The sequence below is a fragment of the Corapipo altera genome, unplaced genomic scaffold, assembly GCF_003945725.1.
Source record: "Corapipo altera isolate COAL_440 unplaced genomic scaffold, ASM394572v1 63, whole genome shotgun sequence".
Taxonomy (NCBI): Eukaryota; Metazoa; Chordata; class Aves; order Passeriformes; family Pipridae; genus Corapipo; species Corapipo altera.
The window spans coordinates 2,476,423-2,501,040 of record NW_020884928.1 but is presented as its reverse complement, the minus strand read 5'-3'; the positions used below and the strand labels follow the sequence as shown (position 1 = coordinate 2,501,040).

The following is a 24,618-nucleotide window of genomic DNA, read 5'->3' as shown; positions in this document are numbered from 1 at the left end:
TCTGGACCAGGTAGTTGACCTTCAGCAGGTGAAGAATGTTACCTTCTTAGGGATATCTGTTTTACTACCCCCATGGAATATGGCCTAATAAAACAGTTACACACTGATGCAAACTGAACATCCACAAGCTCAGCAGACCTTTTACCATAGTCAAAGTTACCTAAATTATTCAATTCCACCTGTATTGACAGATTCACACATAATGATTGTAATGACTATGTACGATTCCAAAAAGTACCCTTCAACTTGGCATTTCGGGGTCTAAAAATAATGTTTCTTCCCACATGTTGGGAGCTATTGTCATGTGTACCACGAAGGATTTAGACAGAGAGATCAAGAAAGAGAATCTGAAAAACTTATGGGGACAGAAAAAGAAGTCAGTGCCACCCCTGATGAATCATGAACACATTGTTCTGGATTCCCAGCAATCTTTTCCAGCTTCTCAACAAACAGCTGTAAAATTCCCTAGCAAAGGCTCTGCCTCCCTCTGCCTCTAATGGAAGGTTCACACAGAAGATAATGGTTTACTCTAGGTGCTACTTACTGCATTAGCATAAGCACTTTAATCTCTGTGCTTTAGTTCTTCATCTAAATAAGGTCTGCATAAAAGGGGTTTCCAATACCTCCTCATTTCTTAGGCAACTCTGACAACAATGTAAATGAAAACCACTAAAGAAGTGAGAAAGAAGCTTTAGAAAAACTTCATGAAGAAGTTACAAGTTCCTTTTAGAACATTTTATAGCGTGTGGAATATCATACCATACAGTAAATAAACAATAAATGAAAGAAAATATTAGAAAGCTGAACGTTTTGTGACTATTGTTCTACACAGGGATCACAGCAGGAAGAAGTAACAAAGCACCATGCCGTTAAATAATTTCAGACTTTTTATTGAAAGCGTAGGTAAAGAATTCATATACACAGGGATTAATTTAACACCGTCTTTTTCTCACTTTGCATAATGCTTTGATAATGATCAGTAAAGAAAGATTTTTTTTTCTCTTTTAAGTAGAATACATACTGAGGTTTCAAATGCATTCTCAAAGGTTTCAATTTTTAGCACAAGTTCTATCTAAAATATTACTTACATTTCCACAGATTCATCATTTCTTAAGCATGCGTTCAGTCATTTTCACAAAATCACAGAATATGCTGAGTTGCAAGGGACCCACAAGGATCATTGAGTCCAACCCTTAGCGCTGCACAGGACCACTCCCAAGAGTCACACTACATGCCTGAGAGTATCATCCAAATGCTTCTTGAACTCTGTCAGGATTGGTGCTGTGACCATTTCCCTGGGGAGCCTGTTCCAGTGCTCAACCACCCTCTGAGGGAAGAACCTTTTTTTAATACCCAACCTAAACCTCTCCTGACGCAACTTCAGGCCATTCCGTCAGGTTCTGTCCCTGGTCACCAAAGAGAGAAGATCAGTGCCTACCCCTCCTCCTCCTCTCACAAGGAAGTGGTACAATGCAATGAGATCTCAGTCTCCTCCAGGTTAAACAGATGAATTGACCTCAGACACTCCTCATATGGCTTCCCTTCAATTTCTGAAAGCTTACAAAATATGAAAGCTATAGAAAAATCTGCAAATACTACTCATGGTCATTGAAAAATAATGTGATTCTTTTGCTAAGTCATTTCTAAAGCATTTATTAGGACTCTACCTTTAAAGGCAGAATGATTTCTGCTTACTGAAAATGGGAAGTCAGAAAAACTTCAATACAGAAATATCAGAAAGTCAAAGGACCTGGGGCTTCTCAGAATTTCCATTTCTAGGTATCTATACAAAGCAAGCTTGGAAGATCAATCCACAAACGGAACAAGGTTGGATGTGAATCTATGGATGTGTGTTCACTGCAAAGGAGAGCAGTAGGAGCTCCACCTCCTTGCACAGATACCCTCATATTAGCAATAGGAATTACATATTCAACCTCCTTGTTTCCTGCCAGAAAAAAATGCTGTTGAAGGCAACTGATAGATGCTTAATCACATGAGTTATATGCAGCATATTTGCAGTGCAGCTGTGTGGAATTAAGCCTACAGCATATCAAATAACGAAAAGCTCTCAGAGTTGTAGTTCATGTTAAACTGTCAGAGGAATCAAGGGGAGCAGAAGGCAATCAGTACCATGGTGCATCCAGCCTAACCCATATGCCACAGACATGCAGCAATTCAGGCACTGGTCAGCAAGTGCTTTTCATCCACGTTAGTAGACACAATTGTCATACATGACTAAATGCTTATTTTTCAAGTGAAAAAACAACACCATAAAAGTCATGCTTAGGAATACAAGGACAGTCAAATAAAGAACGAATCACTTCGGAAGCAGTTAAAATCCCAGTGTTGCCCAGAACAGCCTAAGCTCTTTTTGTATGCGATTTAACATGCTTACCCAGTCTCTTTGTTGATGGTTGGTTTGATGGGTGGTTGAAATGTAGACACTGATGTTGTTGTTATTTTCTCCTGTTCCCTATTCTTCTCCTTCACTTCAATTCAATGGAGGAAAAAAAGCCATTGGAGACAAGTATCTGCAGGCTTTGCACTGCGAATCCTACAAATGAAGCCCTGGGCCATGTTAACATCTTCTCTTGCCAATTTTCTCTACAATCTGTTTTAGCAATTTAAGAGATCATTTTGTGTTTGAGCAAGTAAACAGGTTGAACAGCTCTGCCAATAGCTTCCAAATAGGGAGCCATGGCTCATTGTCTGTTAGGGGCAGTTTCTAATTTCTGATGTGCAGATGTGCACAACTACAGTAGCAATATGTTTTGTGTTCTGCTTTAGTTGCTTCTGAAGACATATTTTTATTACATTTGAGGTAGTATCCAATTCCTTATCATTTGTGCCTTTCTCCAGATAACAGGTGTTTAGTCGATTCAAATTATGAGGGAAATCCTGCCCTCTGCTGCATCCCTGAAGCTGTATAAATTTAACTGGCGGTAGAATGTGACCCCTGATACTGAAAAGAAAAAAAAAAAACCACCATGCATCATATTTCATTAAAGACATTGAAAGACAATTAATAAACAGCTTTTCTCACTAAAATCCACATAAAACACTTTCAAAAATACTTCAAGATTTTCATGCTCTCTCTCTGCAGCCAATATAGGTTTCACTAACTTCAGTGAGGAGTTTAAGTCCCAATACAAGGGGGAAACACTCTCTTACCCCATAGCGGGGTGATTCAGTGACCTTCCCTTCACTAACTCTACTGTCCTTCCATAGGGTACCTTGGAAACACGCTTTTTAAAGCAGATTTATTCTGTTTTCTTATTTTCCTTCTTTGCATTATCATACAGTTTTCATTTCATATACAATCCAAACCTACTGGAAAAATAAGTCACATACAAATAAATGAATTAATTGTATTACTTCATTTTGTTAGTTCTCAAAGGCAAGAAGGGCACAGATGTGCCGTGTTTCTTGCTCCTACATGGCTTAATTTCATAACAGCATTAATATGGAAGTGAGAAATGCCTTTACATGGGCTCTCAAAGCAACCAGGGCAACCACTATGAAAGCTTCAATGCATCCTTAGAGTCATACAACCAAGGCAGCAACCTCTACTATCCAAGCACTGGCCTTATCTTAATGAAAGCTTCTCACTCCATCAATTTGTATGGACACCTGTTTTCTTTTATACTTTGCAGACATTTACCAGGAATAGATTTAGGAAAGAGCAGCTTATTTCACATAGGATAAAACATGCTTCAACTCATATAGTTAGACATAAAAGTGCTGTGGCAGTAAGCTGCGGCTCATTGCTGCAAACCACTGAAAGTGTTCCATTTCCCTAAAGAAAATATTATTATACTGAGTTCCTACTTCCTCATTTAGCCAGTGTCATGACAGATCAATAATCTTTTGCCATCATCTTTAATTATTCTGTTCTTTTTGCCGCCTTAATTTTTTCCTTGCAAAACCACAGTGCAGTTAGTTTATTTGCAAAATCACCTATAAAAATACATGGTATGTTTTTCATTTTGAGAATATTCATACTGAAAATCCTCTCAAAGTTCAAGACGAACAAAAACCACTGCAAGGTCCTTTAACAAAATTTACATATTTCTCTGTGTGAACAGTATACATTTTTTGTAGTGACTACATACTCAATGCTAAAAGCATGTTGTACATCAGCAGAACTGGGCTTTTAATGACAAAAAAAACCATGAGATACTGGTGTACATTTTATTCTTTTCTAAGAAACTGCATTCTGGTCCTAATACTTCCATTGTGACATAAAATTAATTCCACAACTTTGGAGTCTTCAGAGGCAGGGTTGCTGGTGGCAAAATAGCAACTAAAATACAACACCCTCTGTCAACCCACTTTCCTTCCACTCCTCCTATGATTTTTTTTCCTCACAAGGTTTATATTCATAGCAGAAGAGATTCTTTAAAAAGTCAGAGAGCACTGTGCAAATATTAACGTATGATGTCAAACTTAATATCAGGACAAAAAAGACAATATTTTAAAAGTATTTATGCTAATTAACATCTATTACCATTAGTTTTATTTTTTTATTTATCTTTATCAAGAATATCTACACAGTTAACTGTGCTCACTTACCCCTTCAATGAAGTTGTTACAATTTTGGTTCAAATAGGCTCTTTGAGAAGTATCTAGTACTTCAAGGTGAAATCAAAACAAAACTGAAAATTTAATAGATATGTTAGTATTCTTCCATTTTTCTATATATGAAAAGTAAAATTAATCTAAAATTATTAAAGTGCTTACCTTTCAGTGTCTTGAAACCTTAATTAGATCCTTAGTCGATGACATATACTGCTTATCTGATAAATACAGAAACTACTCTGTGTGGAATGCATTTCTATAATACAGCAGTTTTCTAATTAGATTCAAGTCATGGCCTATGCAGAATTATTTTTCTAGGATATAATGCTATAAATGAATTCATTATTTAAGCATAAGCAGAAATGAAATACAACTTCTTTTATCATGCACATTTTAAAATTCCATTTTACACATCAAGATTAATTCTTTATAATAGAGTTCCTTACTTGGAATCTCTGTCAGCTGCATACATAGAGAAAAGAAAACAACTCTGTATTGTTAAGATTGGATAGAACAAATCTAGATTGTTAAGACTGGGTGGTTAAAAATGAAGAGACAGGAGTGGTACTTGCAATCACCAAGGAAAAAAACTGAAATAAAACCATTTTTCACATTTAAAAAAGCTATTTCTGAGACTGAAAAGTCGGATAGGTATCTTTGGTTCAGGAACGAGACAGTATCCTAAGTTGTGCAATAAGGTCTTCTGCTAGAAGAGAAACCCCCTTGATCCATTGAAACATAGAGACAGGAAGAAAGCTCTTTCCCATGTCACAAAACTACTTGTTTGTTTTTATCATCTCCTTTTCCCACAACAGAAAACCCAATACTCTTTGAACAAGAGAGAGAGAAAGAGCATGCAAGTGAGCTGTGTCATACTGTTCTGTAGTTTGATGTTGAGAGTACTGGGCTTGGGATATCTAATTAAATTTCTTGGCATGCCAATATCCAAAACTGAGCACCACAGGCCTGCTGCAGGGTACTCGTCTCAACCTCTCCTAACGGAGCAGACTCATGTGAGGGATTAAGTATTCATCAGAGCATTGCTTGTTTCATCTCCTTGATGCACTCCAGAGTTACCCCACGCAAAAGAATCACTCTTGCTTTAGAAAGCTATATAGGTCACAAGAGGACCTCATTTAAGTTCCTGGTCTGAATAAAAAATACAGCTGATTAAAACCAGGGACTCACTGAAGTTTCCCAGATCCCAAACGGAAGTCTTAATGGCCATGCTTTCTGCCACTCTGAAGAATACATCTTCCCCTCTTACAAACCAGTAATTTCAGTTAACTCGGCATGAACATAAGAGATGAGTTTTTGTTCTCATCTTATCTACGCACAGGAGCATTTGCACATCTCTTAAACTAACTGTCCTCTCCATTGGCCAAGGTTCCAGGAAATAAGCCCAAATTTTTCACCTTTAAGAGCAGCTCTGGACATCAAAATCTTAACTAGTCAATGCTTTGGCAAGAATGGTACATCATTGCTGTGAAAAACTAGTATATTTCATTGATTTTTTTTTCCCAATAATATATCAACCTGAAAAAAGTGTTTTCTTTCAAGTATATAAATTCCATCATTTTCTTCTGATTATACTTACATTGGGTGTTTCTGATGCCATGCTGTTATTACCACAGAGAATGATTCAAAAACATTTTCCCAAAATAATCCATGGGGACAAGTTCTTGTAGCAGAAGAATGATCAGGAGGAAAGCCAAGACAAGCTAATAGTATTGATTCTGTATCATTTCTAGTTAACACTAGTTCTTACCTATTTTATATATATCATAACTTGCACTACATATCACCTAATATTCCTTCATGTAGTGAGTTAAACATGTTATGAAGGAATACAATGCAAACAAATAACTTTCCTGGTGAAAGTTAGTCAGTAAGTCAGTAAAAAAAAAATTAAAAAAGAAAATAGTAAGTCAGAAAAAGTCCCATTTTTAAAAATCTGATTCCTGTAAGCTAATGAAACACATTAAGTTTTGCTATTTGCCATTTCTTTCTCATCTTGCAAAACATTGTCTTGCATGTATTTTCTTTTAAAACTCAGCATCAAAATTTTATCTGCTTTTAGAAAACTCCATCTTGCCAGTTATGCTATTTTTTCCGGTTTTACAGCCCCTGCTAAAAAAGAGACAAAACTGTATAACTTACATAATTTATATAGTTTATATGTAAATTAAAAGTTACAAAAGTATTCTTACTCGCTGGCAAATCTATCAGAAAAGGAAAAAGTGTCAAATCATTTTAATAAAGAAAATACTTTGAGCATACTCGTTGAAAGCTGGAGAGGTGAACACACGTTTTCAATGTGCTGTACAAGTCCATGGTATACAGTTACACACACTTCAAAATCAGACATACACAAATTTATCACTAAAATCATATTCTTCACTCACACAGACTTCATCAGAAACACCAACAAACACACTTAGACACACTAGTTCTCCATCTACAATCACTTGAGGTAGCAGTCACATACATTACTGATTTGTTCCTGTGTCCTTTTCAGTCTTTGTAACTCAGGCGTATCAGTCACAATACTGAACCCTCTTCCTTTGCTTTCTTCAAAGTCTCTTTTGTATTTTACCTACAGAATAGAAAATACAGAAGAACAGGGTTGTTTTCATTTTCCATAATTTGCCCCTAGCAATCTAGCAATTCTTTTTTACTGTAAATAAAGCACTTGTAAAAGGCTTTCAGCTTTTAAAGGAGAAGCCTGACTTCATCCACTAACAGAGATAGGCAGCAACTGGACAAAACTCCCCAGTGCCTGAGCAACTGCCTCCTCTGGGGGTGCCACGGGCTCACCTCCACACATACTGCAGCTGTGGAAAGATCAGTCTGTGGTCATTTCATTCTCAGAGCAGTTACCAAAGAACTATAGACGCCCATGCAGCATCAAGCAAGTACCTACACTCGCACAAAAAAATAGCTATAACTAAATTTGGAGGTCTTCTAAAACACAGCTTCCCATTTCACCCTCTCTTCATGATTATTCTACCAGTCTCTTTCCCTGTTGAAACATAAATTACACATTAAAAAATACTGCATGAAAAGAATATTCAGAATATCATGAAGTCAAACACTGATAAGTTAGGGAATGGCTGCCTGTATAAGCTTAATTTTTCCCTCTTGCACATATGCATTCAGATATTGTCTATAATCAGGTACTTATCCTTTGACATATCCTTTGACAAGGCCCCCTGCTTTATTCTCTACACAGCAGAGATGATTCCATATGCAGTTGTATCTTTTTTTTGGACCAGATTATTCAAATGCTACCATCAAGGCAGGAATATTAGTTTTATCAGGATCTTTTACAGAGCTCTCATCACATTAATCAATCTTCATAATGCACCCTGGAAAGTGGGAATGGCAATATCCATGCTTTTAGGGCAACGTGCAAACTGAGGTGAAATGAGCTTAATTTCCAAAAACACACAGAGGTCTCAGGGTGTTCATTCTCAGATTCCTAACAGTTGAATATGTTCAAATTATGGACTTTGAGTTACAAATACCCAGTACTTCTGCAAAATCAGTCTTGGGGATCTCAGTTTCAACATAAAGAAACAAGATGAAATCTGCAAAACATTAAGTCACTGTTGAGCAACAGACAAAACTCTGCAGAGTCAGGACCCATCTCTCCCCAGATGGATTCATCTATCTTACCCATATAAACTTCCTTTTACTTCCTATGTCTCCTGCTTTATTCATACACACATCCAGATTTTGCAGCACCTGGGAGAGCACTAGTACAAAGCAGGATTCTCCTTCACAAAACTGATAACCAGAAAACATTCAGCACATGTACCAAGTTCAAGGTTGGCTTAGGTTTATTTTACAAGCAAGTACCTAATGTTACGATGGTCATGCACAGGAAGAAATACCTCTAGATCATGAATGTTAAGTTTCAGAACGCTATAGAACAGAGTTTGTCCTCCCCATCCTAAATCTCAATGAGGATGTTAATAACTTTTGCTTTTTCTTTAAACAGCATTTTAGCATATATCATTGTATGCAGCTCACACGTAAGCCCATTACACAAATCCTTGAGACACTGCAGTATGTGACCTGATCAATGAATCATTTTTCCTATGTTCCACATTTAGAGGTAGCTGTAGATTTCACACAAGTATAATCTTTTCACATCACCCTGAGACAAAGGAAACAGCACTGCCACTGGGGCTTTTGAGAAAACCATGGGTTGGGTGGCCCATGCCTTTCTGTTCATCTCCCCCAGACTCAACTCCTCTGCACCTTTCCTTCCATTTGACCACTGTATTCAGGTATCACTTTGTCTCCTAAATTTCTAAACTACTCCATCTCTCCTTGGTTTCTTGCTAAATCCCTTTATCCAAGGCGCTCCAATTTTCATTGCCTATTATCTCCCTTCTACCAAATGACTCTCCATCTTCCCACTGACCCTCAGAGGATTCCTTAAACATATTATTCCAGGACTGCTGCTAAGAAAGAGGTCTTGGAAGTATTTGTAAACTTTATTTGAAGTCATACAAAACTTTATCAAAATTGGACAGACTTCCATGGCCAAGGACACGTACCTAACAAAAAAGACTTCCATTTCAGCAAGCTTCAGCTCCTCATCCCTAAATGCCAAGAAAACTGAATTGCTAAACAACTTAACAAAAAAAAAAAAAAATTTAACCCCACTTGTTAATAATTTCAAGGGAACAAAAGTTTATCCTAGTCTCAGCCTTGGGAACTGCTAAGTATTTTGCATAAAAATTCCACATTTGACCTGAAGCAGGCAGCTGACATGGAAATGCTCGGTCTTACTGTTTAAAGTTTACCAGAATTATGAGCAAGTGAACACATCTTACAATGAGAAATGGGCTTAGCCCTGCCTACAAGAGAGATTACCTATTCTTAGAAAGAGCATTTCCTGCTATTAATTCCAAATGTTCTAGCCATTAACTTCAAATGACCTTTATTCATCTTACAGAGGAACAGAAGAAGAAGAAAGGGAGGGAACTAGATAGTTTTAACTTAATATTATTTTAATCCTTCAGTCAGATAAAAAGGGTTTCTACTCTCTATTAATAAATCACTTCACAGGAGTAAGGTTAACTATAGTTCTCAGAGCAGTTACTCTGAAACAATAAAAAAATTATTTAAAACATTAGTAGAGTTAATATATGCATTATTGGATTTTGCTATCTAACTTCAAAACGTAGTTTTGAGTTATAAAAATCACAAAGAAACATAATAAATCATGAAGACCACCACTCTGTGAAATGTAGCCCACTAAAACTACTAATTAGCGTAAGTTCAAAAGACAAAACACCTCAGTTTCCACAAATTGTGAAATAATAAAGATGTCATCAGTCATTCAGTACTTGGATCTAAACACAACTCTTATTTAGTATCAAGAATTAATATGAATGAGGAGGGGACAAAACAACTGCTGATTGACTCCCAATTTCAGATAATTTAAGCGTTCAAGTTTTGCTTGACCAGAAAACTTTTAGTAACTAAAAAATCTGGGATTAAAATGCAAATTAATCGCTTTAAACCAATTTACAGTAGAAAAGAACATTCTGTATAAGAGCTGTAAAAATCACTATAACAATTGACTTAACCACATAGTGGGTCTGTCTGGGATGGAGTCAAATTTCCTCATAGCAGCCCAGATAGTGCTATGCTTTGAATTTGTATCTAGAACAGTGCTTTGGCTATTGCTGAGCAGCACTCACACAGAGTCATCCCTAACCTCACCCAAAGACCAGTAGGCTCGGTGTGGGTGAGGGGCTGGGAGCTGACACAGCCAGGACAGGTGACTCAGACTGACCAAAGGGGTATTACATATCATAAAACACCATGCTCAACAGCAAAAGCAAAGGGGGAGAGTGGACTTCAGTGATTAAGGCATTTGTACCAGGGCCCTACTTCCCAGGAAGTGGCTGGACATTGCCTGCTGATGGGAAGCAGAGAATAAATTTTGCTTTTGCTTTGCTTCTGTGGGTAGCCCTTGCATTTAAAAAAAAAAAAAAAAAAAACCACAAGAAGGTTTTTATTGTATTTTCTCCCTCTGTCCTGCTGAGGAGAGGGAGTAAGAGAGCAGCTTGGTGGGCATCTGGCAGCCAGCCAAGATCAACCCAAATGGGAACCCTTGAAATTTAGTTTTGAAATGGAAATGTCAATAACCCCTAATGACTGAATCATAAATGCAGTCCTTTTCTACAAATACGATTTTCAGCAACTCCTCACCAAAATCCCAGCCAATGGTTCATAATACTTCCCTCTTGGCTCCAAAATTGAGTGCAGTCTCACAAATGCAGAGCACCCTCAGTGGTGACTACCCTGAAAAACTGATCCTTTGAGAGACAATGTGTGGCATAAACATTAGAAATAAAACTGTAATAAATCACCATAAATGAAAAAGTTTTAAGAGAAAATACTTCATGAGAAGTAATTCTGCACAAACCCACAGTGAAAGGAGTAAGTGATTCAACAGATCTTTAACAAATCAAACTTCTCATATTTGTGACATAAGCAAGAGATGTCACATCTCATGACATCTCATTTAGAGACACAAAGACAGGATTGTGTAAATCCATTCATGAGGTCAGCATGAAGAAGCCAGAAGGTCCATCTTACACTGAAGGACAGAGGGTTCATCTTACGCGGTACATAAAATATTACGCTGAGAAAATGCTGCTTATTTTTTTCACAGGTACACTTGGTACTTGGCAGCAAAGCCACCTATTAGCAAAACAAGATTAATTTTTCCTGGTAAAAATACTCTGAAAATATAAATGGACCCTAAAAGATTGATTATACTCTTGGGGTTTTTGGCACCTACCCTTAGTCCAGACTGATTTGCAATACCAGAAGTACATATTAGTTGGACAAACAACACAGGAGTCCAAAAACACCTAACAAAAAAAGCAGAGCAAGAATACAATATGGTGGATCCTCATACTCTTATCCATCCCATCCCTATCAGAAAGTTACTCAGCTACTACAAAGCAAACATTAAATCACCAAAAGCTAAGGCAGTGTTAAAAGTTCGTTTCCTGTACAGTCCCTTCTCCACTTCCCTGTACAGACCAGGTAGCTGTGTATTTAAATCTCCTTCCTTATTCTGACACACTGCATAGCCCCATAGATTGGCATCATCATGCCTCACATCCAGCAAGGAAGGAATAAGCATGGTAGAATGGGAGAATAGGACCCCTCACACCCACATTTGCCCTGAGAGGAATCTTCATAGACCTACAGTCTTTACCACACCCTGAATATTTATGAATTTGTTTCAGTATGTTATGTTTGAGGTTTGCCCAAAGCCATCTGCTCCTTCTGTGCCCAGCACACACAGCTACCTCCCAAAGGTCACCATCTGCTAATACACTGGTTTTCACAGACTGGCAAGAAATCCTCTCCCACAGTAAAGGTCCTAAAGCACATCTTGGCAAAGATGCCTTTGTTTGGTTCTGCTTATTTCATAGAGCACATAGTCTGCTGATTTTGCCTTGATTTATCTTACTTCTTACAAAATTAATGGCAAGACATAGAAAAAACTTACTCTGTAAGTTAAGTTTTTATGAACATGACTGAAACAAATGTCTACAGATAAATCAAATGTAAAGAACAATTCTAAACTAAACTCAGTAAGACACTTCTATTTATTTGACCAATCTCTCTTAACAAAGGATCCCAAACACTCTCTTATTTGACAAAGGTAGGTTTCAGTCTTCATGGTATAGTTTGTCTCTTTGTATCCTTACACTGCCCATAGCTCAACATCCTATTAATTTCCTGCTTGTATTAGAGGCACATTTAAGTCCCATCTAAGACCCAACAACAGTTCCATTTAAGACCCAATCTGCCCAAGCATTGCTTCTCCTAATAGCAGTAAAACATGGTCTTCCCACTGTAACTCCATTAGAACTACTGCCCACAGTAAATTTAAACAGCTGTCTGGAATGCAGAAACTGAGAGCAGCCCACAGGGCAGACCAAACTGTGCTCAAAACTTTTATATGAACTGGAAGCTATAGGCTGGACATTCCTTAGGGAAATCAAGGAGCCATGAACTCCTAAAAGGCCACTGATGAATGAGTTCTGCTGGAATAAAGGACTGCAGGGTTACAGATTTCATCACTTTTCTCAGATAAAACAAAATAAAAATTCCCCAAAACTGCATTTTGCAATTTTTCCAGATGGTCTTTAGAATGCACAAAGTCAAATTTTAGATTTTTTTTTCCTTTTAATATAGAAAAAAAGCCATTTTCACAACTCACATCTCTCAAGTATTCATCGTAATAGTTGAAGTATTTCTGTGAGTAGACAGTTTCTCACTCAAAGATGATTTAAAGCTGAAAACGTCGATACTCCAACACAATGCAAAACTTTTGCATCTACATGGAGTAAAAATTTTCAAGTGCCATCACTATCATTAAATATTATGTCTTTCTACATACATCATTCAAATATTGGCCAAGTCTGTCTATGCTACCCTTAGAAGTACAGCCTCAGCAAGTCTCCAACCATCTCCAAATCTCTGCACTGTAATTTCCTGAAGACCTTTGCAGTTTTACCAGGGAACTACTTCTAACAAACAAAAATCTTGGAATCCACATCAGAACAGTTAAAATGTTGGATGGGTGCAAATTAAAATTTACAAATAGTAACTCTGGAGATAATGTCTCCATAATGTGGTCTCGTCATACTGAAGATGATGTGAGTGGTTCAGAGAAAATGCGTGGACAAAAGCATTCCGCACCCCAGGCTGTGCAGGGGCAAGAAATTGGAGGTAGTGAGAGATCAACAGTTTCAGAATGAGAAAAAGATGGAGTCCTCCACACAACAGCATGTGAACAGTAGTCAGGATCCAAGTAAAATTACGACTGAAGAGAGTGCAATCTGATACTGTTTCAACAGGCTTGTTGACTAGGTTCCACTCCATCAAAAATCATTTCCATTTAAACCAGTTGGGTGCTTCTGCCCAAGAAATTATTTTTATGCCACTAAGTATGCTCTCAAGTGCCTTGCACCTTGTTTTGCTATTCAGCAAAGTGGAAGTCAGTGATATTCTTTTCTATTAAAATATAACACTAATGTTCTCCAAAGGCACACACAGAGAAGACAACAAGCCAGCCTCAGAACAAGCTGATTTCCCCCCATTTCCACCAGTGACTATCATCCATTCAATTTGTGAAACAAACTTTATATCCACATTTTAAGAAGCAGTAAACAAATTCCATGCAGAACTGCAGCTGAGGAGATATGACGTGGCAACCTTCATGACAAAGACATACTGTCACATCTTCTGTCCACTCCCTATCACTTGGTATATGCCGAGTTTGAACTACTTTATCTCCAAGGAACAGAAGTCTGGGGAGGTGAAGGATTTCTTACTCTACCATAACAGAAATAGAGCGGACTTTACCATATCTCATCTTCAGGTAGAAAATGAAATATTGACATATATAATCCAAATGCAGCCTGATAAATTACCACAAATTTTAATAATACCCTCCAAAATGAAACCAGTGACAGTAAACTCCTCCAGAGATAATTATCAGACATAGAGGGGATAAAAAAAACCCCCAAACCCCATTTTAATGTCTCATATATAGATTTGCTAACTCCTGAAATATTTTTTTTATCTTCAGGGCCTGAACTAAACATACAGTCCCTGTCTTGCTGTTTTCATCACCGGAAAAGAAAATGGTCAGGCAATCACCAGGAAAATTATGTACTCATGAGCTCTGTGCTCTGAAGGAAGTATGCAGCAAATCACAAGCACATGTGAGCTTGCTATGCCTACACTCCAAGGTGGACAGAAAATACCTAACTGCTGGTTGGTTAGGTCATCAACACTGAGCTAGCAAGTCCCGCTGAGAGGCAGGATGTGTTATCTCGGGCTCAGCGCCATGCAAACCACGGCCATGCAGCCTGTAGTTGGCTCATAGTACTAGCAGAGCTCCAAGGCATCTGCACACTGGGTAGAAAAAAGATACAACAGAAAAATGCACATCCACACAAAAGGCAGGCAGCTACAACAGCAATTTAGGGAGGGAGGGAGGAGGGGAGGCGTAAAAAAAGAAACAGCAAACATTCCTTTCCCTGCAAAACTCTACCAAATAAAACCTTCTAAAACTTATCTAAAAAATCTTCCAAATAACACAAGGGTCATATCAGTCGAAAGAGTGTAGAATATTCACACCAAAAATCAAGCCAAAAACTGAACTAAAAAAATACAGCATGGCATGTAAAGAAGATTGACCACAGAAGGGATGTAAAGAAGACTGATTTCAGAAAATTGTAATACAGACCAAAGGCACAAGTTGTAGTCATATGCTACAAAAGGTAACCAAAACAAACATTAATGGGCAAGAGAAGCCAGAATATGACATGTGAAGAAAAAAAAAAAACAGTAAAACTCTAATGAATCAAAAAATCAGGGAATGTTCACTGCTGTAGCAGGAAAAAGAGGCTCAAATGAACCCAACTGAGTCACCAGAATGCAGCTCAGAGCAAAGTGCAGAGGAAAAGAAACTGAAAAATCTAGATTTGAGCAATACAGATGTGCAGGCACATAAGAGTCACAGAATATAATGGGACACAGTGCAATTATACCCTCTGGCCTCTGCTAACAGCTTAGCAAACTTGGGGTCTCTCTGTCACTCAGACACCATGCAGTTGGCACCTCATATACCACTCACATTAGTAACTATCCTCTTGTCTCATTGCCTTACAGCTCTTCTTGTCTATTTCCATGGTAAGGACAAGTCATCACTTATTCCACACAGTTAACAGATCATTTGGCTTTAGGTGTTCTTATGGAAGTTCCTTGCAACTGTTTACTGTGCCACTTCTTGCTTATTTCTAGAAAGCTGATATATCAAGTGGGAGCCTGCAGTGCAACTCTGGTTGCAAAATCCATGCCGGTTGCACACAGCCTGTGCCCCCTTGGTCATATTAGTTGTAGATGTCCCATGCAGTCAGATCCTTTGTCTCTGTAAAACCAAGGGTTGGGGGAGATTGACTACGCATCTTTTCCCTTTAACTGCAAACAAGTTCTGAAATCCTTAAATTTTATCTGCCTTTGAAGTTATCTTTCTGCCATTTAGTAATGAAAATAAAGCCCAAGCTATCGAAGGCACCATAAAGGTAGCTTAGTGTTTTAGAAGGAACCTCCTTTTCAAAATTTGGAAGTAAAAAGGGAAAAAATTAGGAAAATCCATAAAATTAATTTCCAGCTAATACCTGCAGCTTGGCACCCAGAGATTAGTTTTAGCTGAAGTCTAGCTAGAACATGACATTGAACCCTTTTTTTTCGAGACTGTAAATTCTCCATTTTGTTCTTCATTTTAAAGTGAAAAGCAAATGAAGGTGAATGCAAAATGACGAATGTAAGAAAGGTAGTTTCAGACTAGAAAATACACAATGGACAGTTCAGTCTTGTATGTTAAAATTTTTCCTTCATTTTCAACTCAATGTCAGATATTCTTAAGAAATTTCAGCTGCAGAGGGGAATAATACAGAAAATATTTTGTCCCAACTAAAATCCCCAAAACTATCATAAGACAAGTGTCTGTAAAGAGAACTGAATCACTACAAATGTTAACCTTTGGAGAAGTCCATAAGGTGAATCACTCAGAGGGAATAATTTCTTAATTCAATATGCAGGCAACCTTCTATAAATGCAAATCTAATGTTTCCATCATCAGCCTCTCAAATATCATGGTAACAACAAGCAGAGTGAAATGGTTAGACACACAGGAAACTCACACAATTCCAAAATTGCAGCCACAAGAATTGAGATCAGAAGATGCCAAAGGCCACCTGTAGAATCGGTGTTGCAACCTGGTTCTGACTGTCTTTAAGAATCTTAGATGCTTGAATCATCTGAGTTTTCAATTTCCAATACCTCCAAATCTTTTGCCTCTATAACTACTTGCGCTGGTAAATCTACCTCATTCACAAAGAGGATACAGGCTCATGACTCCAGAATCCCTGGGTTGAGTTCTCACTTCCATGTGCTCATTGGAAATCAGACCCCAGTCCTGCCACGACTCACAGGGAAAGACATAGATTGTCCTAGGCTCCTGACACTAAAAGACCCAAGGGATACATAAGAAAAAAATCTTAGCCACATACTCAATGTGAAAGTCCTATAGTGAGAACATGGTAACTTGGGGCTAGTTTTGCAGTGTTGACAGAAACAGGGAAATGAGGCCACTCCATTTGTCAGTTACCTAAGTAATGAGCAATAAAAATATATCCAGTTCCCTCATCCTGCCCCAATCAAAAACATTTGCTTCTCAAACTCTCACTTTAACATCCTTGAACAGAAATTAGAAAATTAAATCATCCTCCAAGCCTGGTCTTCAATTTTAGGCTCTTCTTTGGGAGCCTCAGTTAAAGCTTGTTATAGTTATTAGGAAACTTCTGACTAAATTTAGTTTATCCTTTAATACCATTATCCCAGGGAACTCCTCAGATGGCAATAACTGGTCAGAAACAAAAAGCAGATGTCGCTAATACAGACACGGACACACAACGTCACTAACCAACTCCTTTTTACAGTGAGTGGAAAGAAAAGGACACTTTTAGAGAACAGTTCAGCTCATCTGAAGAAGATATTTAAAAATCTTATATTTAAAACATCTTGAAAATTCCTTAAACTGTAAAAATGCAACTTAAAACTACCTAAAATATCTTTATGTATCTTGAGAAGATATCTAAAGATATCTTTAAAAAGATTACTAAATCCAAGCGAAATGAACTCTATAATGAGCTCCAACGCACCCCATCATGTTGTCTATACATCTCCTGTGATGCTGTATTTTTGTGACCTACTTCAGAATAAATTCGTGTTCAGTTTCCTAAATCTTCAGAATTCTAGAGCTGTGCACAGATGCCAGTAATGAGTTTGGTATAGACCAGTTTTCAGCTGCATACAACAGTGGTTTTTACATTGAGAGCTGAATCACCAGATTTTTTCAAACTGTGCCTGTAGAGCAATATGTAAAACCCAACTAAAAGAGAGGTTATTTATGATGTGCAAAGGAACGAGAAGGGCAAGGTACCCTTTAAATACATCCATTATTCATTCCTACTGAATACACATGACTTCTGCTTCAAACAGCGAGGGATATGTTGTGAGAGATGCCCTTCTAATAAAAACAAGGCAGGAATGTTAGTACCAGAAGGTTCCCTGCAGGCTAAAAAGTGACAGTTGGCTGGGCTAGGATCAGAGAAAAAAGTGGGGTGTAGCAGCAGGGCCTGCTTAGACAGGGAAAAAAAAAAAAAGTGTAAAGAAAAGGAAGGGTCTGCAAATTGGAGGAACTACTCCAGAAATGAAATGAAACCTGTTCGGAGGGAAAAAAAAAACAAATACCACAACGGCTTCAGAAAAGAAAGACCAGGCATCCCAAAGGAGCAGACAGGGACTGTACTTCCCATTTCTTATCAGAGATGTTAGCTAACAATAATGAGTGAGCAGGAGGAGAGGGAGGGAAGAGAGAGAGAACAGTTGCAAATCACCCCAGCTGTAAAAACTGCTCCCTTTGTTAAATGGCCCTTAGTGAGTGGAGAGAAGGTGAGAATTTAAAGGGTCTTTGTTATTTAAATGCTATCCCGTGCTGCTTTTTCAAAACTTCCTTAGAAATGTTATAGTGAGATCAATTATTTTTCAGTTCCAAGCACTAAAGGCCACAGGCTTGGGGTTTGGGGTTGGGTTTTCTTCTTTAGTGACCAGGGAAAACTAGGAGAGAGGTCATTGCCTCTTATAAAAAAGACAAATTGCATTCCTATATCTGAGACATCCTACCTTCTGATTGCTTTTAAAGTTTTGAAAACATCTACACAGATGAGTTTTATCACTACTGTAAAGCCTTCTACCTGTGAAACAAAGGAGACTGATTCTGTAAATTTTGTCATAACTTTCAATGCTGTTTATTTTTCTTTCTCACCTCCAATAAGAATGAACTTATCCCTCCCAGTAGAACCTAATCTTTTTATTTCAGGGGAGGAAAAGTAGTAACCAAAAAAGTCTGACAATAGTGATACAAATAGTATGTGACATTTGTATGCAAGGAAATAGAAAGACTGGTACACAATTTAAAAAAAACTTCTGAAAGATGCTAATTTCCTGGGTATGATGTGGTTTGGATCCTTTTTAGAGATCTGTTTATCTAGAAGGAAAAAGTCTCCAGCCAGCATGCTATATCCCCTTTTTAGTATCTCCAGAAGCATCATGTCCTACAGAAGGCAAATACAGCTTCTGCGAGTAGTAACACAGCCAGTCTGCAAAAATCAAACTGGCTGAATAAAAGATGCATTTAAATGCCCTGGAATGTTCATTAATTGCAGAGAATTTCATCCAAAGCCTACAGGACCCTCATGCACTGGCATAATAAGAAAAGACAACTTCTGGCAATTACACAATGTGTTTTCCAACATACTTGTTTGAATTACAGAGATTAGATATAAACTTCCCAGATTTCAAACAATTATTATCCTTCTCCTTCACAATGTTCAATATTTTCTGCTGTGAGAAAATGTAACTAAGTTTGATCCTTGGGTCTCCTGTCAAATTTAATACATAGATTTTGAGAAATGGTATATATTGCTAAATTAGTTCTAATATAATATAGAAAAGAAGTTCATAGGCAAACACTGTCCCTTCAAAACAGAAAAACCAAAAGAAGCAACATCCTTGTCATTCCATGCAACTACCCCTGTAAAGCACACTCAAATCATTAGGTCTTGTTGCTTAAACAGACCAAATAGGATTAACTCTGGGCAGGCATTTTAAGGGCATTATTTCCACCACAAAATCATTTTTACACTATTTTCCTATCACAAAGCTTAAGCACATATTGTAATACCTGCCTGATGGAAAGATTATGAAGGAATATTTTCCATTTTCCAAAGCATAGGAAGTTTCGAAGGAAGGCCACGTCGATATATTTTCCCTGAAAGATTTCCCACTGCTGAACTGGTTTGTGTGTGTTGTAATGGGACTGTGTCCAACCTACTGTAACCAGCAGGAATGTGGACCTCTCAAAATCCAGCTTCAACTGCAGTCAGTGGTTGAAAGGGACTGTTCTGCACGATGGCTTGCAGCCACCTAGGGAGGCCATGTTAGCAGTGTGGCAAAATTGGTAGAGCAACAGGAAAGTTCAAAACCCACCAAAGGAAGGATGTCTGCTTTTTCTGACATCTGCAGAACATGCTGGAAACAGGTACATAACATAAGAGAGTGAGCAAAGAAATAGAGACACCATATGCTCATCACAAGAGAGAGGGCTCCGACAAGAAAGTTCAGTGCTACCACAATCATTGTCAGATCACAGCACGAAGAAAGGAATCATAAGAAATGAGTAGATATAGGTACATTGTACACACAGCATTAGAGACAGCTACTTGTTACACTGCTGAATACCAAACTTATTATTGCTTTCATTTCTCATCTGTTTACACCCTACTCCTGATTCTTAAAGATAGAGTACCCTTTTCAGGCAGATACAGGTTTTTTGTGTTGAATTTCTACAGCTCCTAGCAAAGCGCCCTAGGTCTAGAGCCATTAGATACTGCAGTAAGCCGGGTAATTGCTGAGAGCCAACATAGTGGCAGCTCTTCTCTCTGCCAGAATTCAACCAGGGTATTCAGATGAACACCTATACTCACTGAGCCACAGCACCCAGGGGTTCATGGCAGTGTCATTCAAGGTATTTGGGGTCTACAAAACAGCAGGGTCCAGAAAGTCAGCTACAAAAGCAGAGGAAGGAAAAAGATGCAGAGGATGGGCAGCAGCTAAGTGAGGAGTTACACTCCATTCCCTGACCCAGACCTGTGTCAGTATGGTGTGTTAACGCTCCTTGTCTCGAAGACGTATCAATACTGACACAGGCACTGCCTATACTAGACTTTTGAAATGTGTGAGAAGCACAGATTCAAACAGCTTGTCTGTCACCACACACATGGTGCAGCTCATATCAGCATACGGCACTGGCATGGGGAGCAGAGTGTGGATGTAAGAAAAAATATTTTTGGTTAGCTTAATCTAACTTCTGCCACTCTGAGCAAACTATGCACTGTGTATGCACTATTGTATCCTCAGTCTATGATCATGTCAGTCCCAGCTCACACTGTCACACTCCTGACAACAGCGTTAGTTCAGAATTGGCACTCAAATCAAGAAGGCATCAGATAGCAAACTGTAGGCTGCCACATCCAAAACACCCTGGTCTTCAGGGTGGTTTTCCACTTGTTTGCTACACACTCATAATAGCCCAAGGGCTGGGGAGAAGTTCCTGGAGCACTCCCTGGCAGAGATTCTGCTTGCGATGGAGCTCCTCGTTCCACCCCAGCAGCACTGGTGGCTGCAGATGTGGTGGAGCAAGCAGTGGTCAGGGTCAGGCCTTCACCTTCAGCCTCAGAGGCTCCTCAGCAGAGCAAGGTCTGCAAAACACATGCTTGAGAACCAGCAGTGTGGAACTCAAGTGGGAGACTCAAGTGGTATAATGAGAAGAAAGCATGAGAGAGTTACCAGAAAAAGAAGAGAACAGCAGAAAAGATAATTGTAAAGATAAATTTAAGAAGATTTAAGATATTTTTCTGGCTGCACGCAAGCATTCTTAGAACCATCAAAAAATCCTGGACCTGTCTCAGTAATTTTTGAAAGAAAAATGGAGGGGAAAATATATTTGGCATTGCTAGAATACCAGGTGGCTTCACTGTTTGGCAACCATCTGGTCTCAGTTTTCTCTTTGTTAGTAGCACCAGCATCAAATGAGACAGAAATAGGAAATGTTAACTATTAAAATAGACACAATTAGACAAATAAAAGCTATCATCAACCAAAGGAAAGCCAGCAAATGGACAGCAGTGTGAAACGCATGGCAAATCATTTTAAAAAATAAATAAATAAAGGCATGGCCATCCTGAATTATAACTAAATAGCAGTTACTTTAATGCTTGTAATATTGCACATGAATATTTTTGCTAATGGTTTCTCACTGTCCTTCCCTCCAGTTCCTCCAACATCATATAATAAAAGAGCAGCAGAAACAGCCAGAAATGTTCAGATTACAAAGAAGGCAACTCAACACAGAAGATAAAAACTAGAGGAAGGAGGGAAACAGCAGTGGTGCCAGAGCTGTAGATGACTACAAAGGACCAATCCAAAGACCCACATTTATTGACATGTCATTTAAAATTAAATTCAAAAGAAACCATATTTGAATATCACATGGAACTTTTTTGTCCAAGATAGTGGTAACTGAACAAAGAAATCATTACTTCTCTGAAGTGTCATTGTTTCCAGATGGTGGTTATCATCCCAAACAAAGACCAGTTATTTAAAATACAAAGCGTATGCAAGGTTAATTTTTCAGATGGGAGTAGAGCAAAGACTATCTGCAGGTTCATTTGCCTCCATGAAAAACCTCTTGTTTGCTCACATGCAGTAGACAATTACATGAGGTTGCTTTTGGCCATTACTGATCTACTAATTTTGCAAGAAAAGTTTAAGACTTGGGCACAAAAGTGTTGACTTTTTTATTTTAGAACTGAAATAAATGATCAAGAAGAAACAAAAATAATAATTATAGCAAACAAATCTAACTTGAAAACTGAAGAGAGGCAATTCAGCAACCAGAAACCCTTCTGTCCTCTGCCACTTGACTTCATGATCTTATTCCAGCTGTCAGAGAAAACAATAGATGCAAACACGGTGAGAAGATTGAATATCCTAAAAAAATGCAACGACATCCCATAAATGCCAACATGTATAGTGTAATCATTTCCATCAAAGAATAGCATACATTTATCATGGTAAATGTGCAGAAACTTGTCATCACAATCATATTGTGCACTAAGAAGATTAAACATGACTCTGCCATGAGATAACTCTTGACCATTAGTTTGATTTTTTATTTCTTTTGATTAACTTCTCCTTCTTTTCATCAGCACAGTATTGGGCAAACTCGCTTTGCCTATTTCCACCTGCCAGCTAAATTTCTGACAAGTATATTATCCTCTGAAATTATTAATTACTAGTAAATGCCAATTAGGCTGTTATCAGTTCACCCTAATAAGAGTCGTCCTGCTGAATAGAGATCAAAGGGCACAGACACAGAGTGAGAAAGAACCTCCAATAAACACCAGGAACCCTGAAAATACAGCAGCACTGCCACTGAGCTGCATCCCTAGACAATCCATGGGGAATCCAGTTCAAACCTGGTATTGAGGACTCTGCACTGGCATCTTTTACCAAAAGAACTAAGTGCTAATTAGAGCACCATAGCCTCAATACCCTATCTATTCTATTCAAATCATGACTACACTGTGGAAAAACTGGTTAGCAGAAGGTCTGTCTCTTCTCAGCCACTCATCACTTCGCTAAGTGAGTAAAAAATTTAAAATTACAGCACAGAAAATATATGACTAAGTGATGATGTAGACAGCTCAGAAAAAGAACTGAAAATTATCTGAGAAAATGATGCTGGTATAATTTTACACTTCAAACTAATCTATTAAATTTCATTTCCATTTCTATTACTCTTTAACAGCCAATATAAAAGATACTCCAATTTTAAGGGGAAAAATTAGACACATATCTGTGTTGCCATAACTGTTACCAAGTACTTGAAGACTTACAGTCTTATCTAAATTGCATTTTGGCAAGGATTTATAGAGAGTCATTTTGGTAACATGCAAATAATTGATACATATCAATGGTGTATTATTTTACAAAAACTCCCTATCCTGCACATATCTTGCCTCTGTTCCCTTTGATGTAATAACTATTAAAAGATTGCATGTAAAAAAATTCTTTGCAAAGTGTTTTCAAAGTGGAGGCATGTCATTCTCTCAGAGCTATTCAAGCCTGACATTATTTTAAATGCCGAGAGTAGTATGTAAAGAAATCAGACAGGTTGAATTCCAGGAACAAAAATGTTTGAGTTATTGCAAACATATTTGTTACCAAGATGCAGAGTGTTACTACTGGGTTTTGGCTTAGGAAAACCATCCTCAACTAGCTGAAAGTATTGTTTTAGCTGAAAGTATTGCTTTTTTTAAGTGTCAGTGAGTATTTATATCACAGTTCATCACAATCACCTACAACAGTCTCTGTCTCTTAAAGAGAATTTCTGGCAATTTTGACTGGGAAGTTCAGCAGATATGGTAAACTGTTCATAATTTCTGCCATTAAGTGTAATATATAGTAGTGACTGTCCACATAAACCATCGTAGATGTCATAAACCAGCCTGGTAGCACAACAGTTTTCTGTAACATTTCCCACATTTAAACCTTAAATTTAGAAACAAACAAATTCAAGAAAACTGTACCAGCTGGTGGAAGGAAAACACAAACAGATCATGTTCTGGTTTTATTTGGAATGGGAAGGTGGTGATCAAGCATTTTGTACTGTAGAGCTCTCCAGGTCCTTGCCTACTAATTAAATTCAGACACTGACCAGTGACACATTTCAGTTTGACCTTAGCCACCTAATGTTCTGAAAAGAATGTACAGGGAAAAAGGTCAAACAAATTCCAACTTACTTTTAACTACAGCCTGAAATCCCCTATGAACTCCACACCACATCTTGCTTCTTTAAACGTCAAAAAAGGTTCAGCAGAGCCCACAGAAACACCATCTTTCCCATGATCCTTTTTATGACTCCTTCAGCTCACATTAAAGAAATTCCAGTGACTCCAGTAATTACATACGTATCTCTCAACCAAGAAAGACTAAGTAAGCAAAACAGGACACTATTCTTTCCCCTCAAGAAAAATGCAAAAATTACCCATGCACAGTATATATTATCTACTCCAAAGGGATATACAGCCCTTAAAGTTATTGCTGATTTTATTGAGAGTTCCATAACTAAATCCACATAAATGTGGCATTTAGGTCAACCCGTTTCTTTTACCATAGTACGATGTAAGTGCCAGGTGCAATTCTAGCTGATTCAGCTGGAATTTCTGCCAGGAATTCAAGGGAGTGTACATGGCTGCAGATGCTCAGCCACATTTTGAATGGATGCACTGT

General features: G+C 38.0%; 1 protein-coding gene and 1 long non-coding RNA gene across 3 annotated transcripts in view; both read right to left on the bottom strand.

Moving 5' to 3' along the window:
- NEBL (nebulette) overlaps positions 1–24,618 on the bottom strand; it is a 251,586-nt gene that overhangs the window by 132,821 nt on the left and 94,147 nt on the right. For both annotated transcript variants that reach the window (XM_027658660.1, XM_027658659.1), the window contains exon 4: positions 7,067–7,174. In XM_027658660.1, coding sequence (XP_027514461.1) covers positions 7,067–7,174 — 108 coding nt within the window. The remainder of the gene's footprint in view (positions 1–7,066; positions 7,175–24,618) is intronic.
- On the bottom strand, positions 1,300–7,054 carry LOC113954401. Its single transcript, XR_003530189.1, has 3 exons — positions 4,573–7,054; positions 2,396–2,962; positions 1,300–1,557 (listed from the first exon to the last, which is right to left on the bottom strand). It is a non-coding gene; the product is annotated as an uncharacterized LOC113954401 (long non-coding RNA).